Source organism: Pelodiscus sinensis, chromosome 18, assembly GCF_052426305.1.
Source record: "Pelodiscus sinensis isolate ZL-2025 chromosome 18, ASM5242630v1, whole genome shotgun sequence".
Taxonomy (NCBI): domain Eukaryota; kingdom Metazoa; phylum Chordata; order Testudines; family Trionychidae; genus Pelodiscus; species Pelodiscus sinensis.
In genome coordinates, this window is record NC_143069.1 from 20,413,331 (window position 1) to 20,434,086 (window position 20,756).

The following is a 20,756-nucleotide window of genomic DNA, read 5'->3' on the forward strand; positions in this document are numbered from 1 at the left end:
GCGCATGCACAGATCGCCCGAACCCGGCTCTTCCAGGTTACAATCTACACGCCATGGATGAGTAGATTGTATTATTTGTCAAGCCCTGCCTATGATGAGCAAGTTCAGAGTGCTGTCCTCCTTATATGGTCCTCATGTTTTACATATTGAGTTTCTAGTTACAGAACTAAGTTAAGTTACATTTCAGGTTACATTTCTACAGTGCATGACTATTTTGGGATCCTGGAGGTATCCCGAAATACCTACCCCACATTTACAGAAGCAGCCCGTTATTTTGAAATATTTTTCAAAATAATGGGCACACTATTTTGCCATCCCAATAAACTTTGTTGCATGAGGGATAAGGGATGGCTTGAAATAGCACATTATTTCGACATTTGGTGCTGTGTAGAAGCGCCACATTTCAAAATAGGCTATGCAAAATATGATAGGCAATTTGCAGAGTGCAAATTGTGCATCTTATTTCAAGTTTAGGGTGCTGTATAGACACAACCCTAGCCTTACTGCACCATAACCATTAATGCTAGACTTCAGAAGGAAAGGACACAGAGCTCTAATCACAGTTCCTGTTTTCCTACTTCTCAGTAGATATGGAATCATGAGCATATGATGCCCAAAGATCTAGGGCCTGGGAGACAAGTTGAAGAAAGAAAAATGATCTTCCTACTAACTGGATGTACAACTATGAGAACAAATATTTGTGGCTAGCCCATGACCTCTTCACAAATGGCATTCCCTGGCCTCTATTTGCCAGAATGGGCATGTTCTGTTCACTCCCTATGGGGCACCTGGCATTGGCCACTGTCTGAAGACAGGATCCTGGGCTAGATGGACATTTGGTCTGACCCACTACAGCCGTTCTTATGTTCTTAGATTCCAGCACAGATGACTGATAATTCAGCTAGGGATGTTTGAATGAAATGATAGATATGCTTACCGCCCTGTCTTTAAGTACCAAGAATGACAACTCCATTCCAGCAGCCATACCCTTCCTGATACCAAAAGCCTGGTGCCCTATCCTTGCTAATCAGCCAGGAATTTGGATTTGAAGCTTTCATGCTACCAGAAAACGAACAGTCACTGGCAATTTCCAGGGTGATGTTAGTTCAGGGGTCTGGAGAGGCAAAAGTCCACTCCAGTGATGCCAGTAAAGGGAAGTCTTTAGGATGCCAAAGCAACTATTAATTAATGGAAACAGAATGAAACTTAATTTCTCCCTGCACCCACCTTGACATGGTCTTGGACCTTTCTGCAGAAAGACCCAAGCTATTAACCTTTAGGAATTATCTCAACCTGTCTGTGGCTTAAATGAAGCCTTACATCTTCCAGTGAAGCTGTGGGATCCATGGTTACCAAAATGAACACTGTAAGGAGCACTATATACCTGTCCATCGGCAGACGTTTGGTGAGGAGGCTGAAGATCACTGCCTCTAGGTGATGGTGGGCTAGAATGGACACTGCCTCCACCAGGAACTGCCTCAAGCTACCCTGCTTGATGGTAGGCATATGAATGTATATTCTCCTCAGGATAGCTGGCACCTGGACAGAATAAAACCAGAAAAAATGTCCCTTTTCCATTCTCTGCATTCATTCTGCAGAGCCAAAACCTTTATTTAGTCATTTAGCAATTTGCTGTTCTTGTAGAAATTCCTCCCTTCAAAAAACAAGTATTTAGACATGACTGCATAGATTTAATCCACAAAAATTATGCATATCTCTGCCCATACCTGGCTGCAACACCGGGTTAAGACATGCTGAGGCCCTAAGCTATGTCAAGTTAAAGAGGCCTCATTGCATTTCCAAAAAAACATGTATTATTCTAACAGAAAGGACAATGAAAAGAGAAATAATAAAGTTATCTATCTATCTATCTATCTATCTATCTATCTATCTATCTATCTATCTATCTATCTATCTATCTATCTATCTATCCATAGGCAAAGAGGCAAGTAAAAACTAGTAATTTGGGGGTATTTTTAGAGACCCCTCATTATCTGAGGCCCGAAGATGTAGTTCACTTAGCTTGTCTCTTGGGGCCGGATATTCTCTTTTTGCATTTTACTCGGAGTCTAATTTTTCCAAGCCTTTCATGGCTGGAAACTGTGACAACAAGATAGACAACTAATCAAGCATCTTCCTTTTCCCTTGGGGTACGGCTACACTAGCTCGTTAGTTCGAGCTAGGTAGGGTAATGAGGGCAAGCAGAGTTGCAAATGAAGCCCAGGATTTAAATATCCCAGGCTTCATTTGCATGTTCCCGGGTGCTGCCATTTTAAAATCCTCCTTAATCTGAACTCCGTGCCCGCGGCTACACGCGGCACCGAGTAGGTAGTTCTAATTAAAGATCCTAATTCCATGAGGAGTAACGGTAGTTCGAATTAGGATCTTTAATTTGAACCACCTAGTCCATGCCGCATGTAGCCGCGGGCACGGAGTTTGGAGTAAGGGGGATTTAAAAATGGTGGCGCCAGGGAACATGCAAATGAAGCCCGGGATATTTAAATCTCGGGCTTCATTTGCAACTCCGCTTGCCCTCATTACCCTACCGAGCTCGAACTAACGAGCTAGTGCAGATGTACCGTTAGATTATCTCTGTCTTCTGCTGTTGATTCCCCCATTGCCTGACTCAGGATAGGAACACAGATGGAATTAACTTCCAATCCCAGGGGGAGAAACAGCAAGACTTGTGTTCACTGCAAATGATGGCAAAGACCTGAAAGCCTGCAGGTTAGCCAGAAAAACCTCTCCAGCTTCTATTTTACCTCATCCAGCATGGCACCTCCACACTCCTTCAGGATGATCTTCATCCACAGACCGGCTGCTGTGGCACAGGAGGGGCTAGCAGACCGCATACCATCCAGTATGGCCTCAATAAAATCTGTGGCTTGTTCAGAGGGAAAGTACTTACTAACCACCTGTGGACAGATCAAAAACAGGAAAGATTGCAATGATAGTCGGCTCCAGTACTTTTAAGAAAGGAGGCCTAAGAGCTGTATTGGAAAATAATGTATTCATCAGCAAATTGCTAATTGGGCTCCTATCTGGCAAGGCAGTTGCAATTAAAATTTTCTCTGTAATCTTTCTAGCTACCACATCTCTATTCTACACTAATAATATCAGGTTAGATCTTAGGTTGTACAGTTAGCACAACATTGTATGGGACAAACAGGATGTAAATTTCCAGTTTATATTCTATTATGTACATGACATCTTTTCACAAAATATAAAAATATGCAAAGAGATGCATGCACACAAATATAGGTTCAGGTAAACACACAAGGTGCCAAGACTGGTTTCTCAGCTTGATGTCCCGCTCACATATTTTCCCCCTGGATGGATGGATGGATGGATGGATGGATGTGCGCGCGCACATGCATGGGCATGTTCATGCAACTGTCTGGAATCTGTTTGTTTTTTACATGGCATTCATAGCATATACCTATGAAAAGCATGTTACTGATTACCCATGAATGCCTCACTCCCATAGCTCGCTCCAAGTGTGGAAAGACATCACAAAAGCATAAAACAATCATAGAATCATAGAATACTAGGACTGGAAGGGACCTTGAGAGTTCATCGAGTCCAATCCCCTGCCCTCATGGCAGGATCAAATACTGTCTAGACCATCCCTGATAGACATTTATCTAACCTACTCTTAAATATCTCCAGAAATGGAGATTCCACAACCTCCCTGGGCAATTTATTCCAGTGTTTGACTACCCTGACAATTAGGAACTTTTTCCTAATGTCCAACCTAAATCTCCCTTGCTGCAGTTTAAGCCCATTGCTTCTTGTTCTATCCCCATAGGCCAAGATGAACAAGTTTTCTCCCTCCTCCTTATGGCACCCTTTTAGATATCTGAAAACTGCTATCATGTTCCCCCTCGATCTTCTCTTTTCTAAACTAAACAAACCTAATTCCTTCAGCCTTCCCTCATAGGTCATGTTCTCTAGACCTTTCATCATTCTCGTTGCTCTTCTCTGGACCCTCTCCAATTTCTCCACATCTTTCTTGAAATGCGGTGCTCAGAACTGAACACAATACTCCAATTGAGGCCTAACCAGCGCAGAGTAGAGCGGAAGAATGACTTCTCGTGTCTTGCTCACAACACCCGTTAATGCATCTCAGAATTATGTTTGCTTTCTTTGCAACGGCATCACACTGCTGACTCATATTCAACTTGTGGTCCACTATAACCCCTAAATCCCTTTCTGCCGTACTCCTTCCCAGACAGTCGCTTCCCATTCTGTATGTATGAAACTGATTGTTCCTTCCTAAGTGGAGAACTTGGCATTTGTCTTAAACTTCATCCTATTTACCTCAGACCATTTCTCCAATTTGTCCAAGTCATTTTGAATTAGTGACCCTATCCTGCAGATTAGTCGCAACCCCTCCCAGCTTGGTATCATCTGCAAACTTAATAAGCGTACTTTCTATATCAATATCTAAATCGTTGATGAAGATATTGAACAAAGCCGGTTCCAAAACAGACCCCTGTGGAACCCCACTTGTTATGCCTTTCCAGCAGGATTGTGAACCATTAATAACTACTCTCTGAGTATGGTTATCCAGCCAGTTATGCACCCACCTTATAGTAGCCCCATCTAAGTTGTATTTACCTGGTTTATTGATAAGAATATCATGCGAGACTGTATCAAATGCCTTACTAAAGTCTAGGTATACCACATCCACCCCTTCTCCCTTATCCACAAGACTCGTTAGCCTATCAAAGAAAACTATCAGATTGGTTTGACATGATTTGTTCTTTACAAATCCAGGCTGGCTGTTCCCTATCACCTTGCCACTTTCCAAGTGTTTACAGACGATTTCCTTAATTACTTGCTCCATTATCTTCCCAGGCACAGAAGTTAAACTAACTGGTCTGTAGTTTCCTGGGTTGTTCTTATTTCCCTTTTTATAGATGGGCACTAGATTTGCCCTTTTCCAGTCCTCTGGACAAGGGGAAATGAATGGTGCACAGCCACTAGGACAGTCACCTAGTGTTTGTTACCTTAGCCATTTTGGAAGATGCTTGAAACAGAGCCTCAGGGTCTGGAGTTGTTAGTGCCTCACGGAGACAACTCAGCTCCTCCTCTGCTGACCCCAGGTTAGTGCACTGACCTAGGATAGAGAAAAGGAGAAAAAGTATGGCAACATTTAATAAAACTGAACCTCTGATCCATAGATAATCATACAGGAGGATCTATGGGGTATGTTATTACCAGCTGTGTGTGAAATTTTGGCCCCACTAAAGCCAATGACGAAATTCTTGTTGACTTTAACGGAGTCAGAATTTTACCGTCAGGCTATGTCTAGACTACATCCCTTTTTCGGAAAAGGGATGTAAATTAGACGTATTGCAATTGCTAATGAAGCGGGGATTTAAATCTCCCCTGCTTCATTAGCATAAAAATGGCTGCAGCTTTTTTCGGCACGGAGCTTTGCCGGAGAAAAGCGCCAGTCTAGATGCTGATCTTGCGGAAAAGTAAGCCTTTTCCGAAAGATCCCTTATCCCTCCGAAAAAGGGATGTAGTCTAGACGTAGCCCCTATGTCTGAAAGTTAACGGTAATGGCATGTGATTCATTGTGATTCATACAGGATTAAACAGGCACTGGATTCTGTGTGGAGCATCTTTCTCTGTATATCTGGTTTCAGTAGCCACTCTGCTCTCAGTATTTAAATCTAACCTCATAGTCAAGCACAACTCATGTAGATTGATCTGAGGTTCTGATTTGGAGGAGAATCCCTCCACTGAACTCTCATTGTAAAAGAGATGGGGCTGACCAAAAGCTTAGGTAGGAAACCCAGGCTCTTCGCTCACTTCTAAATCATGAACTGTCTCTTTAAGGGAAAGCTGTCCTGCTCTGTCATCTCCCTCTCCCCACCCCACTCTGCAGAGCGGGGGCATATGGGCATATGGCGGGGGAGAGAGTGTGTGTGAGACAATGTGTGTGTGTGTGTGTGTGAGAGAGAGAGAGAGAGAGAGAGAGAGGGACATGCTGGCTGCCAGAGAAATCTTAGAAACAGTGCCTCTTTAGATAGGCACTCCGTTACTCACCATACTTCAGACTGGAGCAGCACTATTGTATGTGTCCCTCTCCCCAAACTCTGCTCTGCAGAGATGATGACAGGGGCAAAAGGGTCACCCTGACTTCTGCACGTCTCCCTGCTCCCCTCCCCTCCACACACCACTAGCAGCAGACAGGATGGAGCAAGGTCGGAGAGGGGCAGCTGAACACATGCTGCTGGCATGCTTGCTAATCAGCTGAGCGCTCCAGACAGAAATTCTGGGGAGAAGGGCAGATCTGGCCTGTGTGCTATATTTTGTCCACCCTTTAATATTTGCAGATTATTTATTATTCGTGCAGTTCTCTTCCAGCAATGTACTTACAAGGCCCCAATCGTTCTGTTATATAAGTGTCGCTAACAAGACAGAAAGAATTACAGATGGAAAAAATGGTCATTACAACAATGAAAGAAAGTGAAGAGTTACTTACACCTGCTCATGGTCTCCTCACCTTGTATATTGAGAAGACAGTTGATACAGTCAACCACCCACTGACGCGATGTCGTAAGTGAAGCACAGGTATATGGTGCTAACAGCCCAATCAGAGATCCAAACTGATCAAAAGTTTCCTGAGGCTAATTTTAAAAGAATGAAGAATGAAAGTTCTCCGGCTATACTGGACATTATTTGCCTTCCTTATTGTGAACTCCATTACTGTACCTGGGTACGGCACATTGGAAAACATAATCCTTGTTGTACATGCAAATTGATGGGGTCTAAATTAGCTGTAGCACTCAAGAAAAATCTCAGAGTCATTGTGGATAGTCCTCTAAAAACATCTGTTCAACATGCAGCTGCAGTTAAAAATGCTAATGGTATGTTAGGAACCACTAGGAAAAGGGATGAATAATAATATGATAAATATCATCATGCCACTGTTTCAAATCCATGGTACACCCACACCTTGAATATTGCAAGCAATTGTAGTCCTCCAACTTAAATAAAGTTAGGTTATAATTGGAAAAAGTTCAGAGAAAAGCAACAAAAATGATATGGGATATGGGACAAGTCATACAAGGAGAAGTTAAAAGGACTGGGACCATTCATCTTAGAAAAGAGATGCTTACAGGGGGGTTTGATAGAGCCATATAAGATGATCAGAGATGCATGATATGGGTGTCCCTATATCTCTGACTGCCTGGGGCTGGGACTGGACAACAGGGGAGAGATCACTCAACAATTGCCTTGTTCTGTTTGTTCCCTCTGATGCATATAACACCCACCACTGTCAGAAGACAGGCTACATGAACCATTTGTCTGGGGGATCCAGAATGGCCATTCATGTTTTATGTTCTTATCCGATTAAATAGAAATAGAAATTCAACTTTAACAGCGATAGAAATGTAGCTGTGTTAGTCTGGAGTAGCTGAAGCAAATGCAGGACAATGTAGCACTTTAAAGACTAACAAGATTTATTTATTGATTGATTTATTTTTTAAGATGGTTTAGTAGATGATGAGCTTTCGTGGGCCAGACCCACGTCCTCAGATCAGGAAGTGGGTCTGGCCCACGAAAGCTCATCATCTAATAAACCATCTTGTTAGTCTTTAAAGTGCTACATTGTCCTGCATTTTGCTTCAACTTTAACAGCCTGAGAGTATAGGAATGCATCTATGACACTGACACAGCCAACCTATGTGTGACCACAATAACTTAACAAGCGGCACTGCAATTGTATCAAGACAAGTCACTTCTATGTTATTTCAAAGGGTGTGTCTAGACTACTGAGTTTTGTCGACAAAAGTGGACTTTTGTCGACAAAACTATACCTGCGTCTACACTACCGCTGAGTTCTGTCAACATAACGTCGACAGAAGTCAGCAGTTTTGTCGATGCTGGTAAACCTCATTTTACGAGGCATAACACCTTCTGTCGACAGAGTTCTGTCGACAGAAGGTGTTATTGCATGTAGGGTTGTGTCTAGACTACAGGGTTTTGTCGACAAAGCAGCTTGTTTAGTCGACAGAACTGAATGTGTCTAGACGCTCTTTGTCGACAGAAGTTTTGTCGACAGATACTGTCGACAAAACTTCTGTCGACAAAACCCTGTAGTCTAGACGTACCCAAAGAAAAGTCCTAGACTAGCGATCACCAACATTATGCATTTTGGTAATAGATATGAAAGGTAGATGTTATGTATTATTGTCTGTATTTATATCTTGCTAGAAGTTTAACATAACCAAATTAGCTTGTAGATTCCAATTCCTTTTCATGTCTTAATTGCCTTAATTATATGCAACTGTCTTCAGTTAACCTTAAGATCAAAGATATAAGATAGTACAAGAAAATAGTTTGTACATTGCCTTCAGCTTAACTATCTGTGTTGTAATGGAAGACTACGATCGGCTAATTACTTTATGTGAATGACTATCACCCATTTACCAGTGTATGCGTAGGAAATAGAAAATTAACTTCAAAACAAAGTACGACAGGAGATCTGCATGACCTATTCTTTCTCAGGGAGAGATCCTGCTTCGACAATTTCTGTGAGGAGGCTTGCCAACCGGCTAGAATAGCTATAAAAGACAAGTTATGGGACTGATCTTCTCTCTCCAGTCTGCTTAAACTTTGAACAGGGGACGTGTAAGCCATAGGACATAGATCTTCCAAATAATTATTTGGAATAGTCTGGGAAATGCATGGAAAAACTAACAGCCTTTGCATCTAAACTGGCTTTGGATGTTGACCGGTTAGCATGATTCCAGAGAGACTTTTACAAGCCAGCCGTTTATTCCACCATGGTTGTGATCCTGAACTATGAAAAGTGAAAGTCATTTGAACAACTATCTATCACTTAACCATTTGTAACTCTCTTCTTTTTCCTTTTAACAACAAATCTGATATTCCGTTATTAAGGATTGGCTGATATTTAGGGAAGACCTGTGATTCATATTAACCTAAGGATAAGTGTCTAGTCCTTTGTGATTGGTGATTATATTAGACTTAGTTGTCTAGATGGGAACCAAGGTCTGGAATGCCTAAAGGGTACTATTGTTTGGTATTTTGTTAACCAGAGTAGAAGCTCTTTTCTTACTGGTTTGGTGAATCTAATTATAAAATCACTAGTCTGGGGAACTGCCTGCCCTGTTTCTTACAGTCTGGCCTGAGTGCTGTCACAGCACTATTATGGAAACCTTTCTCTTATGGAAGCAGAGGGATCTTACTCACTTTGAGGCCCCAGCTGCAGGCCTAGTAGAATTTCTCATGCATTCACGTTGAATGTCAGATTTGATAGAAGTTGGGAAGTCAGCTCAAGGAAGAGTAGAACTATACTCACTGTGCTATTAACTATCTCCTGATAGGCAGTTAGCAGCCAGACACTGGCCTGCAAGGCCCTTTCTCTCTCCCACTCCTTCCCTGAACTGAGCCAGGTCTCTAGTAGCTGTTGGCAAAGCAGGAGAATGGACAAAGTTAGTACCAGAAAATCCCTCCCAAACGTTTCTTTTAAATAGGTTTGATTGTCACTAAAATCCCTCTCCAAAGCATTTAACTTCCATATAGCAAAAGATTTATATGTCTCCAAAAAGAGACCCTTGTATATACAAGTCCCAGGGACCAGATTCACCTCTGGTGTACGTAACTCCATCAAAGCCAAAGGAGTTACATGAGAGATGAGTCTGGCTCTGTGTATGTGAGGGCTTCTGTAGACTGTCTGATGGCAGCTGTCTAGCACATTGCATGCAGTTTGGGGTCCGGTGCTGTGTTCTCTTTCCTGGACAGCTTCTCCCATGCTGAGTGGCAAATGACAGAGAGGAGCATTTCTTTTTATTTAGAGCAGAGAAGTCTCCCCAGCCCAGCTCCTTTTATAACTTTATTTTCATACCAACGTTGCACCTAACTCCCCTCCCCTCAGCTCTTCAAACTATTCTGTTTATGTCTGAAGAGCAGGAAGTCTTTGGTGAATGAGTTTCCATACACAGAGCTTAACTCAATACTAATTCATTCCTTTTACGAGAGGTGATCAGTTCTCACTGGTCCTCTTGAATTTGGTTACTGCGCTGATGATTTTCTTTCCTGTCCATGTAGTGTTAACTATACTGGGAAAACTAGATCTCAGTCCACCACTGGCATAAAATGTCCCCTGCTATGAGATAGATACATAGAATTTACTAGCTAGTGGGAAAACACTGGCTGTAGAATCGGTGTCTATTTCTTACAAAGCCTTTCTGAATATTGACCTAGGAGAGCTTTTCCATTGCATTAGGAGTGCACAAATCATAAAATCATGGATTAAGGATGGAAGGGAGCTCAGGAGGTCATATAGTCCAACCCCCTGCTCAAAGCAGGGCCAGCCCCAACTAAATTATTCCAGCCATGGCTTTGCCAAGCCTGGCATTAAAAACCTCGAATGATGGAGATTCTTAAGGGAAGAGAATAACAGAAACACCTAACTGGTGGGTCAGAACCCAGGCTTAGGAAAACCCCAGCACAAGGGGACACAAAGAAGATGGAGAGAGGCTGTTCTCAGTAGTGACAGATGACAGAACAAGAAGCAGTGGTCTCAAGTTGTGTGTGGGGGGGTGGATCTTAGGAAAAACGATTTCACGAGGAGGGTGGTGAAGCACTGGAATGGGTTACTGAGGGAGGTGGTGAGATCTCCATCCCTAGAGGTTTTTCAGTCCCAGCTTGACAAAGCCCTGGCTGAGATGATTTAGTTGGAATTGGTTCTGCTTTTAGCAGGGGGTTGGACTCGATGACTTCCTGAATTCTCTTCAAGCCCTATCGTTCTATGATTCTATAAAAGAGTTCCCTGAACTCTTTTCAAAAAATTTTTCAAAAAAGAACATTTCTTCTTTTTATCTCTGAGGAGAGCCACTCAGACTCTGCCCAGTGGAAATAAATATGCAGAACCTAGAGGGAGCCATTCTGTTTGTTCTGATGCCCCAAGCAGCTTGATCATTCTGTGCATAGTGAATGTGAGTCTATCTATAGGCTAAATTCTGTTCTTCCTTACACCAAACTAAATATTGATCAGCTCTACTGATTTCAGTTTAAATAAGAGCAAATGTGGCCTGATGAGAAAGAGTTGCCTCCTACTTTCTTTGAGATGGGTAGGATGAAAAAGAGGCAGTTGGTGAGTACTGCCATAAGCTCCCACTTCGTAGCTAAAGGGCCAGGCAGAGCTAAGATCCTCAACAACTTACTGTAAAGTTAATGTATATCATGGATCCCATCATGGAACTCTGTGTCTGGAGTCCATGACTCTGCCCATAGCTGGAAATACCCATTGAAAAGATTTTGAACTAGTACACATAGAACAGAGAATGAAGTGTGCAGCAAACTTTTCCAGGTTCTAGACATCTTGATGTAGGCTGCATAACTTCAGTGTTTTGCTAATAGTTTATGTATGCTTCAGCAGCCACAGGATTGGGCACCAGTGTGTTCTTTGGAGAGTCTATTTATAAAAAAGATGTGCTTCCTTATACAAGAGCATTTCACTGAAAGATTGTGTTGTCAGAATTTTCACTGACTTGCCCGAGGTCTAAGTAATGTAGGTCGCACTGTCAGATATAAATATCCAGAATCAGATTCTGGTCTCTGTTACACTTGTGTAAATCCAAAATAATGCCACTGAAGTCAGGGGCATTACCCTGGTTTTACACGAATATCACTGATCAGATTCTAGCTCTAATCCTTCAGTCCAGCTGCATCCTTGAGCATCCAAAGCTCCCACTGAAGTCAAGGGGAACAATCAGCATGCCAGAATGGCAGAACTGAGTCCTAAGTGTTAAGAACTCTCCTTACCAGATTTCTGGTGGACACATCGAACTCTCCGAATACATAGGCGACCATATCCCCTGCTGCACAATTGTCCACACTTCCTGAACTGAGCAGCTTCAGGACAAAATGGAGAGCTGCCATCCTCACCTGCAAGGGTAGAGATTATGCACAAGTTATTATTATCTCTTCTGCATGCAATATGAGACAGGATATGAGAGTCCTTTTGCTTTTTCTTTTATCTCTTTGGAATAGTGGCTGAAGTACAAATGATTAACACATCTGTTATGTAAATTCCTTGCAACACTGGCTACAGAAGTACCATGCAAATGCCAGTTTTCACTTTCAGGTGACACTGTAATTAGGAAAAAGGCAGCATTTTCTCCTATAAATGTAAACAAACTTGTTTGTCTTAGTGTCTGGCTGAACAAGAAGTAGGTCTGAATGGACTTGTAGACTCTAAAGTTTTACATTCTTTCATTACAGTTAACAAAAAATATCTACATTTGTAAGTTGCATTTTCACGCTAAAGAGATTGCTCTACATCACTTCTATGAGATGAATTGAAAAATATTATTTCTTTTGTCATTTTTACAATGCAAATGTTTGTTATAAAAATAATATAAAGTGCATAGTACACACTTGTCATTGTGTTGTAATTGAAATCAATATATTTGAAAATGTAAAAAACCACAAAAATATTTAATAAATTTCAATTTTTAATCGCATTAATTTTTAGTTAACTGTGATTAATTGAAACCCTATTAATAATCTCAGCCTAAAAATGTGTCTCATTGCCAGACTCTCCACTGAGTGAAATACTTCCCAGATATTAACAGCAATACCACTATTCCACGCACAATCTTACCTTAGCACTCTGATCACTGAGAGCAGATTTCACTGCCTTCACAATCAGAAACTTTCTAACTCTTGTCTCAGGCACTGAAAGATAAGGAGAAGTGTGCAATATAGTATATCTTTGTTCCAAACACTCATGCTCCACATTAGAATGTGTCCTGTGCCCTATTTAAGAGTACTACCAAGCTTCACTCATATACAGAATCAGCGGGGAAAATATAGGACCAGACTCTGATCTCAGTTACACCAGTCTAAGTCTGAAGTATTTCCACTTCTGTAAATAGCACCATCATACTATCCTGATGGAAATATTGTAAGAGAGTTAGACAAATGGAGGTCAGTGAAGTTAGTCTGTGTTTACCACCAGTATAGCAGAATTCGGAATCTATTCTAGAGTGTCTAATACTTATTCAGTCAGGAGTACTATTTTGTTTTTATCTCATTATTATTAACATGCATCCGCCACAAGATTACATTTGTATTTGTACCTTGAAAATATTTTAGGCTACATTCAGCACTTAATTAACCCTGTTGATTTCTGTGTGACCACATGGGAGTAACTTAGAGCAGCACTGGGTCCCTTTAGTGAATTTCCAACCCTCTGGTGAGCATGCATCTAAAAGGGTGTCGCAAGGAGAAGGGAGAAAAATTGTTCTCTTTGGCCTCTGATGATAGGACAAGAAACAATGGGCTTAAATTGCAGCAAGGGAGGTTTAGGTTGGACATTAGGAAAAATGTCCCAACTGTTAGGTTGGTTAAACACTGTGAAAAATTGCCCAGGGAAGTTGTGGAATCTCCACCACTGGAGATATTTAAGAGCAGATTGGATAGACACCTATCAGGGGTGATCTAGACAGTGCTTGGTCCTGCCATGAGGGCAGGGGACTGGACTTGATGACCTCTCAAGGTCCCTTCCAGTTCTAATAATCTATGACTATATGACTCTATGTGTTGCAGCAGGGGCAGATGACCGTTTTGCGGGGCCCCGGGCAGCATAATTCCGCGGGGCCCCCCCTTTGCCACGGCGCATGCACAGTGACGCCATGCTCATGCGCGGTGGCACCACGGCGCGTGCGCGGGGCTTTTTGAAGCGCGGGACCCGGGGCGGCCACCCCGCTCGCCCTGCCCTATATCCGCCCCTGTGTTACAGATCCTCTGTGCCCCATTTGCAGAGATGATGAGTATGTTATAGCCCTACCATGCCTGCAAAGCCTTGGTTCTTTAGATCAACCTATAGCAGCTCATGCTTTTAGCTCTGGATGTCCCCAACTCAACCCCCAGCACGATGGCGATGATCGCAGCAGTCACAGTTACTCCTGTGTTACTTACAGTCAGCACCAATAATAGCTGTGAGCAGATTCAGGGTTGCCACACGAACAGTCTCATTCTCAATCTTCAGCTGCGAGTGCAGAAATGCTATGAGGTCATCAGGAGAAGAACGGGCTGCAAAGGAAGAAATCACATCCTCACTAACAACTGAAAGCTCATTCTTACCACACCTACAAAAGAAGGAAGTTACAAGGAAACTACTGTGTAATTTGGAGTCTCTTCCCCTACCTAGCAGTAGGATACAATAGCACAGCTCCATTTGATTTTCTATGATGAGCTGCTGAGTTGGAGAACAGATCTGTGGGAAGAAGAGAAGTGATCAAAGGAAAACTAATCAGAACAAGCAACTGAAAAGAAGATGCTCAATTAATTTCTAAGCACTCACTTCCTACCTTTCCAAATAGAGCTCTGAAGCCAAAAGAAATGGTACTGACTGCACAACAAGAATCAGAAACAATGACCGAGACACTGGATAACAGAAGTTCCTGCTTTCAAAGTGTTTTTAGCAGCAGAGCTAATTGAATCAAGACTTGACCCTTGGTAACTGGTTCAAATGGTTAATTATTCCACCATAAAAATGTAGGCCTTATTTGCAGTCTGAATTTGTCCAGCTTCATTTTCTAGTTATTGGCTCACGTTATGCCTTTCTCTGCTAGATTATTACATATGTTTCCCCACATAGATATTATAGACTGCAATTAAGTCACCCTGTCACAGGATAGGTCCTCCCCATTTGGATGGGATCAGTTTTTACTATCTAACTCTAACTCCCTCTAATAACTGGCTTATGCTAAAATTGCTTTACAAACTGAGCTGGATTTTAGCTAATAAAATGAGACCACTATCTGCTTATTCTTAAGCCAGCAGAAACCAATAAGGCATGAGAAGGTCTCCGGGCTCTTCACTAGCATTCAAAAGATGTTTATTCTTAATATGCTTCAGATCTGCTGTGCTTAAGCTCAAGTGATACAAGAACAAGTTCTCCTCACCCGGTCGTGCAGAGCACTGCAGATGGCTTGAAATTTCCCTTCAGGTAGAAGGATCTTATATTCATCAGAGACTTCCAAGAGCTGCCTCAGACTCTACAAGAGAGGGTGAAAGTTAGAAGGTGGGCATACAAAGGAGCAATATGCAATGACTGAAGCAGGTTCATGGAATTCATAGATTCCAAGGCCAAAAGGGATGATTGTCATCAACTAGTCAGGCCTTCTGTATGACACAGGCCTTAGAAATTGCCAAAATAATTCCTAAAGCAGAACTTTCAGAAAAAAATCCAATCTTGATTTTAAAATGATCACCTTGACTCTTGGTAAATGGTTTGAATGGCTAATATCCCACCACTGAAAAGGTAGACCTTATTTCCCATCTGAATGTCTCCTGTTTCAGTTTGTAGCCACTGGATCATGTCATGCCTTTCTCTGCTAGGTCATTACATATATTTCCCCATGCAGATATTATAGACTGTAAGTAAGTCACCTGTCACAGGGTAGGTCCACCCTGTTTGGATGGTATCAGGTTGTGGAGGAGTTAAAGAACTAAGGCAGCCCAAGTGACCTAGTCTCCCCAACCACCATAGCAGGCCTGGTTCTTAGAGCAGCATTGCCTAATAGTCAGGGTCAGTGCAGCAGCCCTTTACTGAGGCTCTTCAGCTCAATGACCCAAGCCCTTCTAGGTACGACCGTGCAACCTAGTGCTCAACCACCCTTTGGGGCAAACCAGTGTTGCCTAGTGGCCAGCCCTTCTCCACCAGGCTCTACCTACTCCACAGGGTCCCAGCCCAGGGCCTTGTCTTGCAGCTCAATGGGGTTTCTTCCAAAACATGCAGAGTCAAAGACTAATACCTCAACTCAATAATGCTTAGTTCACATAGATTACTTCCCACCATTCTTCTGCAGCAGGTCATCTCAGTAACTCCGTGGTCTCTCCTCCATCTGTGGCATTGGATGGTTGGGGGGGGGGGGGGGGTCAACTGGAACCACAGGCTGGCTGGTTTCTGCATCCTAGGGCACTGGCAGTCCCTCCACAAAAGCCTGCAAAGCACCTCTGCTCCCTTCAGCTGTCAGCCTAGACAGAACTGAGCTGCTCCCTTTTATATCCTGGTTCCAGTTGGAGCATTCCCAGCAAGTATGAAGGGGCATAGCCCACAGATCATGATTAGCCCCCGCTGAACCATGCATGGGGGGTATCCTCTGTCACAAACACTCCCCCTTAAGAGGGTGTCCATTGGTGGACCTTCCTCTTCATCGTCTCCTTCCACTTGGGAGAAGTCTGTGTTTGCATGAGCCTTCCCTGGCCCAGCGTAACGTACAGAAGTCATAGGGTTGGAGCGGGAAGTACTACCTCATGATTCAGGCACTGGTGTCCTTCATGTTATTAATCCATCTGAGGGGTGCATGGTTGGTGACCAGTTGAAAGGGCTTCCCCAGTACAGAATATCCCAGGGTATGTCTACACTACAGCGCTAATTCGAACTAACTTAGTTCGAATTAGTTAATTCGAACTAAGCTAATTCGAACTAATGCATCCAGACTAAAAAAAATAGTTCGAATTAGCGTTTTGCTAATTCGAACTAGCATGTCCACATTAAGTGGACCCTGAACCGGGCTTAAGGATAGCCGGAAGCAGTGCCGGCAGGGCATCAGATGAGGACTTAGAGCGTGGAGCTGCTGCCTCAGGCTAGCCGAGGGCTGTGCTTAAAGGGACTCGACCCCCACCCCGGACAGACAGTTCTCAGGGGTGCCCCTCTTGCAAAGCAGTCCTGGCTTGGAGTGCTCTGAGTGCCCACACTGGGCACATCACAGCACTCGGCCATCAGCCCGGCTGTACTTGCCGCAGGCTGCCATCTGGGGAGAAGGAGCAATTGGGGGGCTGCAGGAGAGCTTCCACCCCCAGAAGCCCGCAGAGCCAGCCCAGTCCTCCCCATCGGGGGCTCGTACCCCATTCCTCCGTCACCTCCTTCCACTTACCCTTCCCTAGCCCCCCTTCCTGATGTACAAAATAAAGAAAACGTGTGGTCAAAAATAGAATCTCTCTTTATTGAACAAAACTCGGGGAGACTGGGAAAAGGAGGTGGGAGAGGGGAAGAGAGAGGGTGGGAGAGGGGAGGGCAACTACAATGATCAGAGGTTTGGAACAGGTCCCATATAAAGAGAGGCTAAAGAGACTGGGACTTCTCAGCTTAGAAAAGAGGACAGTAAGGGGGGATAGGATAGAAGTCCATAAAAGCATGAGTGGGGTGGAGAGGATGCATTAAGAAAAGTTCTCCATTAGTCCCCATAATAGAAGGACTAGAGGACACCAAAGGAAAAGAATGGGTAGCAGGCTTCAAACTACTAACAGAAAGTTGCTCTTCACAAAGCAAAGATTCAACCTGTGGAACTCCTTGCTGCAGGAGGTTGTGACGGCTAGAACTTAGAACAGAGTTTAAAGAGAAGTGAGATAAAGTGATGGAGGTTGGGTCCATGGAGTGCTATTAGCCAGGGGGTAGGAGTGGTGTCCCTGCCCAAAGTTTGTGGAAGGCTGGAGAGGGATGGCACGAGACAAATGGCTTGATCACTGTCTTCGGTCCATCCCCTCCAGGGTCTCTAGGGTTGGCCACTGTCGGCAGACAGGCTACTGGGCTAGATGGACCTTTGGTATGACCCAATACGCCCATTGTAAGCTCAGGGCTCAGGGTTGGGGGTCTCAGTGGACCACCTTCATTTTCATGCACACCTGCTCCTAGGTGGCCAGGCTGGCAGCTCTCCTGCCCTAGACGGCCACTTTCCTGTGCCTAGTGCGGAGGTCGTGGACGAGGTCCATGATGTCCGCACTAAACCAGGCGGGTGCGGTCCTGGGCAGGCTCCCGAGAGCCACCAGCCTGGTCCCGGGAAGAGGGGGATGGCTGGGTGGCAGCGGGAGGCTGGCTCGAGCCGTGCCAGGTGCAGGGTCTGCTAGCTGGGTGCTAGCCAGCCTGTGCCCCTTTAAGAGGTCCGGGGCCGGAAGGGGGGCAGACTAGTTTCCCTGGTGTTGGCCAGAGTGGCCACCAGGGAAAGCTGGGGAGGGCTAGCCTCCCACTAGTTTGAATTAAGGGGCTACACACCCCTTAATTCGAACTAGTAAGTTCGAACTAGGCTTAGTCCTCGTTCAATGAGGTTTACCTAGTTCGAACTAAGCACACCGCTAGTTCGAATTAAGTTCGAACTAGCGGAGCGCTAGTGTAGCACCGATCAAAGTTAATTCGAACTAACATCCGTTAGTTCGAATTAACTTTGTAGTGTAGACATACCCCCAGGGTGTAAATCACCCACTTGATGGCCAGGGCCTCCCTTGCTATAGTAGGGCGGCAGGTTTCTCAGGAGAACAGCTTGCAGCTGAGATAAAGGATCTGGTGCTCCTTCCCACCTATTTCTTGAGATAGTACCACTCCTGGTCCTACCTCCGAGACCTCCATTTGAAGGATAGAAGGCTTTGTGAAGTTGGATGGGATAGGACCAGCTCTTGGTTCAGCTGTTTTCACAGGGCCTGAAAGGCTTCCTCACAGTCTTCTGATTACTGGACTTTCTGTGATTGGGTGTTCTTCATCAGGTCCAATAATAGGGTGCCCAGTGTGATGAAGTTGAGTACTAAGCAGCCACTGTGTCTGAAGTATTGTGGCACCTGTTTCTTTGTCATGGAGGTGGGGCAGTCACACAAGCCTTAGACCTTATTTATCAAGGAGCTATAGTTTTCCCCTTCCTACTGTGTTCACTAAGATGGCACTTGGCTGGATTCACAGTGAGTCCTGCATCTATTGGGGCTTACAATACCTTGCTAAGATGTCAGAGGTGTTTCCCCCAGCTGGTGCTATGGATGACAATATTCTTAATGCACACGGCTGTATATTGCATATATGTTTGCAATATTTGGTTCGTGAGCTGCTGAAAAGTGGCTGAGGCTCTGTGCAGCCCAAATGGCATCCTGCTGAATTGCTATAAGCCAAGCAGGGTGTGGAAGGCACTCTTCTCACAGGAAGCCGGTATCAGGGGTATCTACCAATATCTGTTGGTCAGTTCTAGTGTGGAAATGAACTTTGCATTTCCCACTATATTCCTCCTTGAGATTTCCCCATGTATGCATCCCAGTATCACTTCAGCTTTTTTGGCCACAGCATCGCATTTGTAGCTCATGTTCAGCTGAGTATTCACCAAGTTTCCCAAAATATTTTTCAGAGTTACTGTTTCTCAGGAAGCATCCCTCAACATGTATGTATCACCTACATTGTTTTGTTCCTAGATGCATCTATTTACATTCAGCCATATTTAAATGCACATTTATTGTTAGCACCCAGTTTACCAAATGATCTATATCACTCTGAATCAGTGAGTTGTCCTTTCCATTATTTACCACTCCCCAATGTTTATTTCATCTGCCAATTTTATCAATGATGATTTTATGTTCTCTTCCAGGCTATTGATAATGAGATGACAGTCTAACTCCTTCCTGTACCTACACACTTTTCTTCTTTGCTGCTTGAAGCTTCCAGGATATCTCTGATGAAATCTACATATTTTACTACATTTAGGCTCTTGTGTAGTCCTCTGATACTTTTAGTCAAGTCCATGAGACATTGATTCCCTCAAAGTCACGGGCATTCCAATCCCAAAAGCAACCACATATTCTGGACCAGAAAGCCAACATAGATTGGGAGTAAACCATGGAGGAAGTGGGGAGGGGGGAAGGGCAGCAGGGTTGTGGCCCTGGATTTGCTGCTTGGCTTGTACTGAGCCAGCTCACAGAGACTGAGCATGCTCAATCATACTACTGAAGCCAACTGCCCTCACTCCATCCTCTCACTATCAGCAGACAAGAGTTACCTTGGTCATGTGATACTGAGGGTAGATGAAATAAGAGAGACAAGGTGGGTGAAATAATATCTTTAATTATATTATCTCACCCACCTTGTCTCTCTAATATCCTTGAACCAACACAGCTACAACAGCCCTGTACACAACGGTAGATGAAATAGACAGTGATTTTATATCTATCTAGTTATAGAATCTAAAGCAATGCACTTCAGGCCTTCTTAGTATTAATTTTCAGCTACTGGCAGTTTACTTAATACTGCCCAGAGACAACACACAGCAGCCCCTGCTCTGAGGAGTTTATTTATAATCTAAAAGAGAGACACAGAGTTGATAGGATGTTCCAGTAAATCACAAGGAGGGAGTATCTTATGTGGGGGGGGGGGAGGGAACAAGTGTTTTGTTTCTTACCTCCTTATCATCTCCAGAAACAGAAGATACTTTTCATGAGAGGCTTTTACCTACAAAACTTGTCACCTGGGTCACCATGTCTATAAAATCAAGACTTGTGTGTTTATCTATTATCTAACAAGTCACTATGTAGACCAGGAAACGCCACTGGTAGCAGCTAGTGCAGTTCACCTATGCGCACACATTGATAGTTATTTTAATAAGTATCTCACCTTGGTGACATGAAAAACATTAACATCCTCTTTATATTGCTCAAGGAGCCATGGGATCTGTTCGAACACCTTATCTTGATGCTCTTCTTTATGCAGGAGGAGGCTCATCATAGTACCAAGGGCTTTGATAATGGCCTGCTTGAGCTACATAGAGACACAGAATTTATGTTCCTACAAATTCATTCAATATCATGCAATGGGCCCATCTTTTCTACTTCTGACGAGTGCAATTTCCCTTTTCCACTGTTGAAACAGCCCTATCTCAATATTTCCTGGTAAAGAGTTAAGACTCATGCATGGCTTCGTCTACACTGGCATGATTTTCCGAAAATGCTTT

The 20,756-nt window shown here is 43.7% G+C and overlaps 1 protein-coding gene across 1 annotated transcript; it reads right to left on the reverse strand.

The window, feature by feature from the left end:
- Window positions 1-4,994: 4,994 nt before the first annotated feature.
- LOC149523277 (maestro heat-like repeat-containing protein family member 2A) lies at window positions 4,995-11,931 on the reverse strand. Its single transcript, XM_089770417.1, has 4 exons — window positions 11,815-11,931; window positions 9,347-9,451; window positions 6,521-6,644; window positions 4,995-5,122 (listed from the first exon to the last, which is right to left on the reverse strand). Exons 1-4 carry the CDS (start codon window positions 11,929-11,931, stop codon window positions 4,995-4,997), a joined length of 474 nt encoding a protein of 157 aa, XP_089626543.1.
- Between the last annotated feature and the right edge of the window lie 8,825 nt (window positions 11,932-20,756).

What these genes read in the sequence shown, in the direction of transcription:
- LOC149523277 (XM_089770417.1), bottom strand. Translation starts at nt 11,931, where the DNA reads ATGGCAGCTCTCCATTTTGTCCTGAAGCTGCTCAGTTCAGGAAGTGTG. An exon ending in AGGAGATAGTTAATAGCACA is followed by an intron (nt 6,645 to 9,346) that starts GTGAGTATAGTT and finishes TTTTAAAATTAG; the next exon opens with CCTCAGGAAACTTTTGATCA. An exon ending in CTGTCTTCTCAATATACAAG is followed by an intron (nt 5,123 to 6,520) that starts GTGAGGAGACCA and finishes TCTCTATCCTAG; the next exon opens with GTCAGTGCACTAACCTGGGG.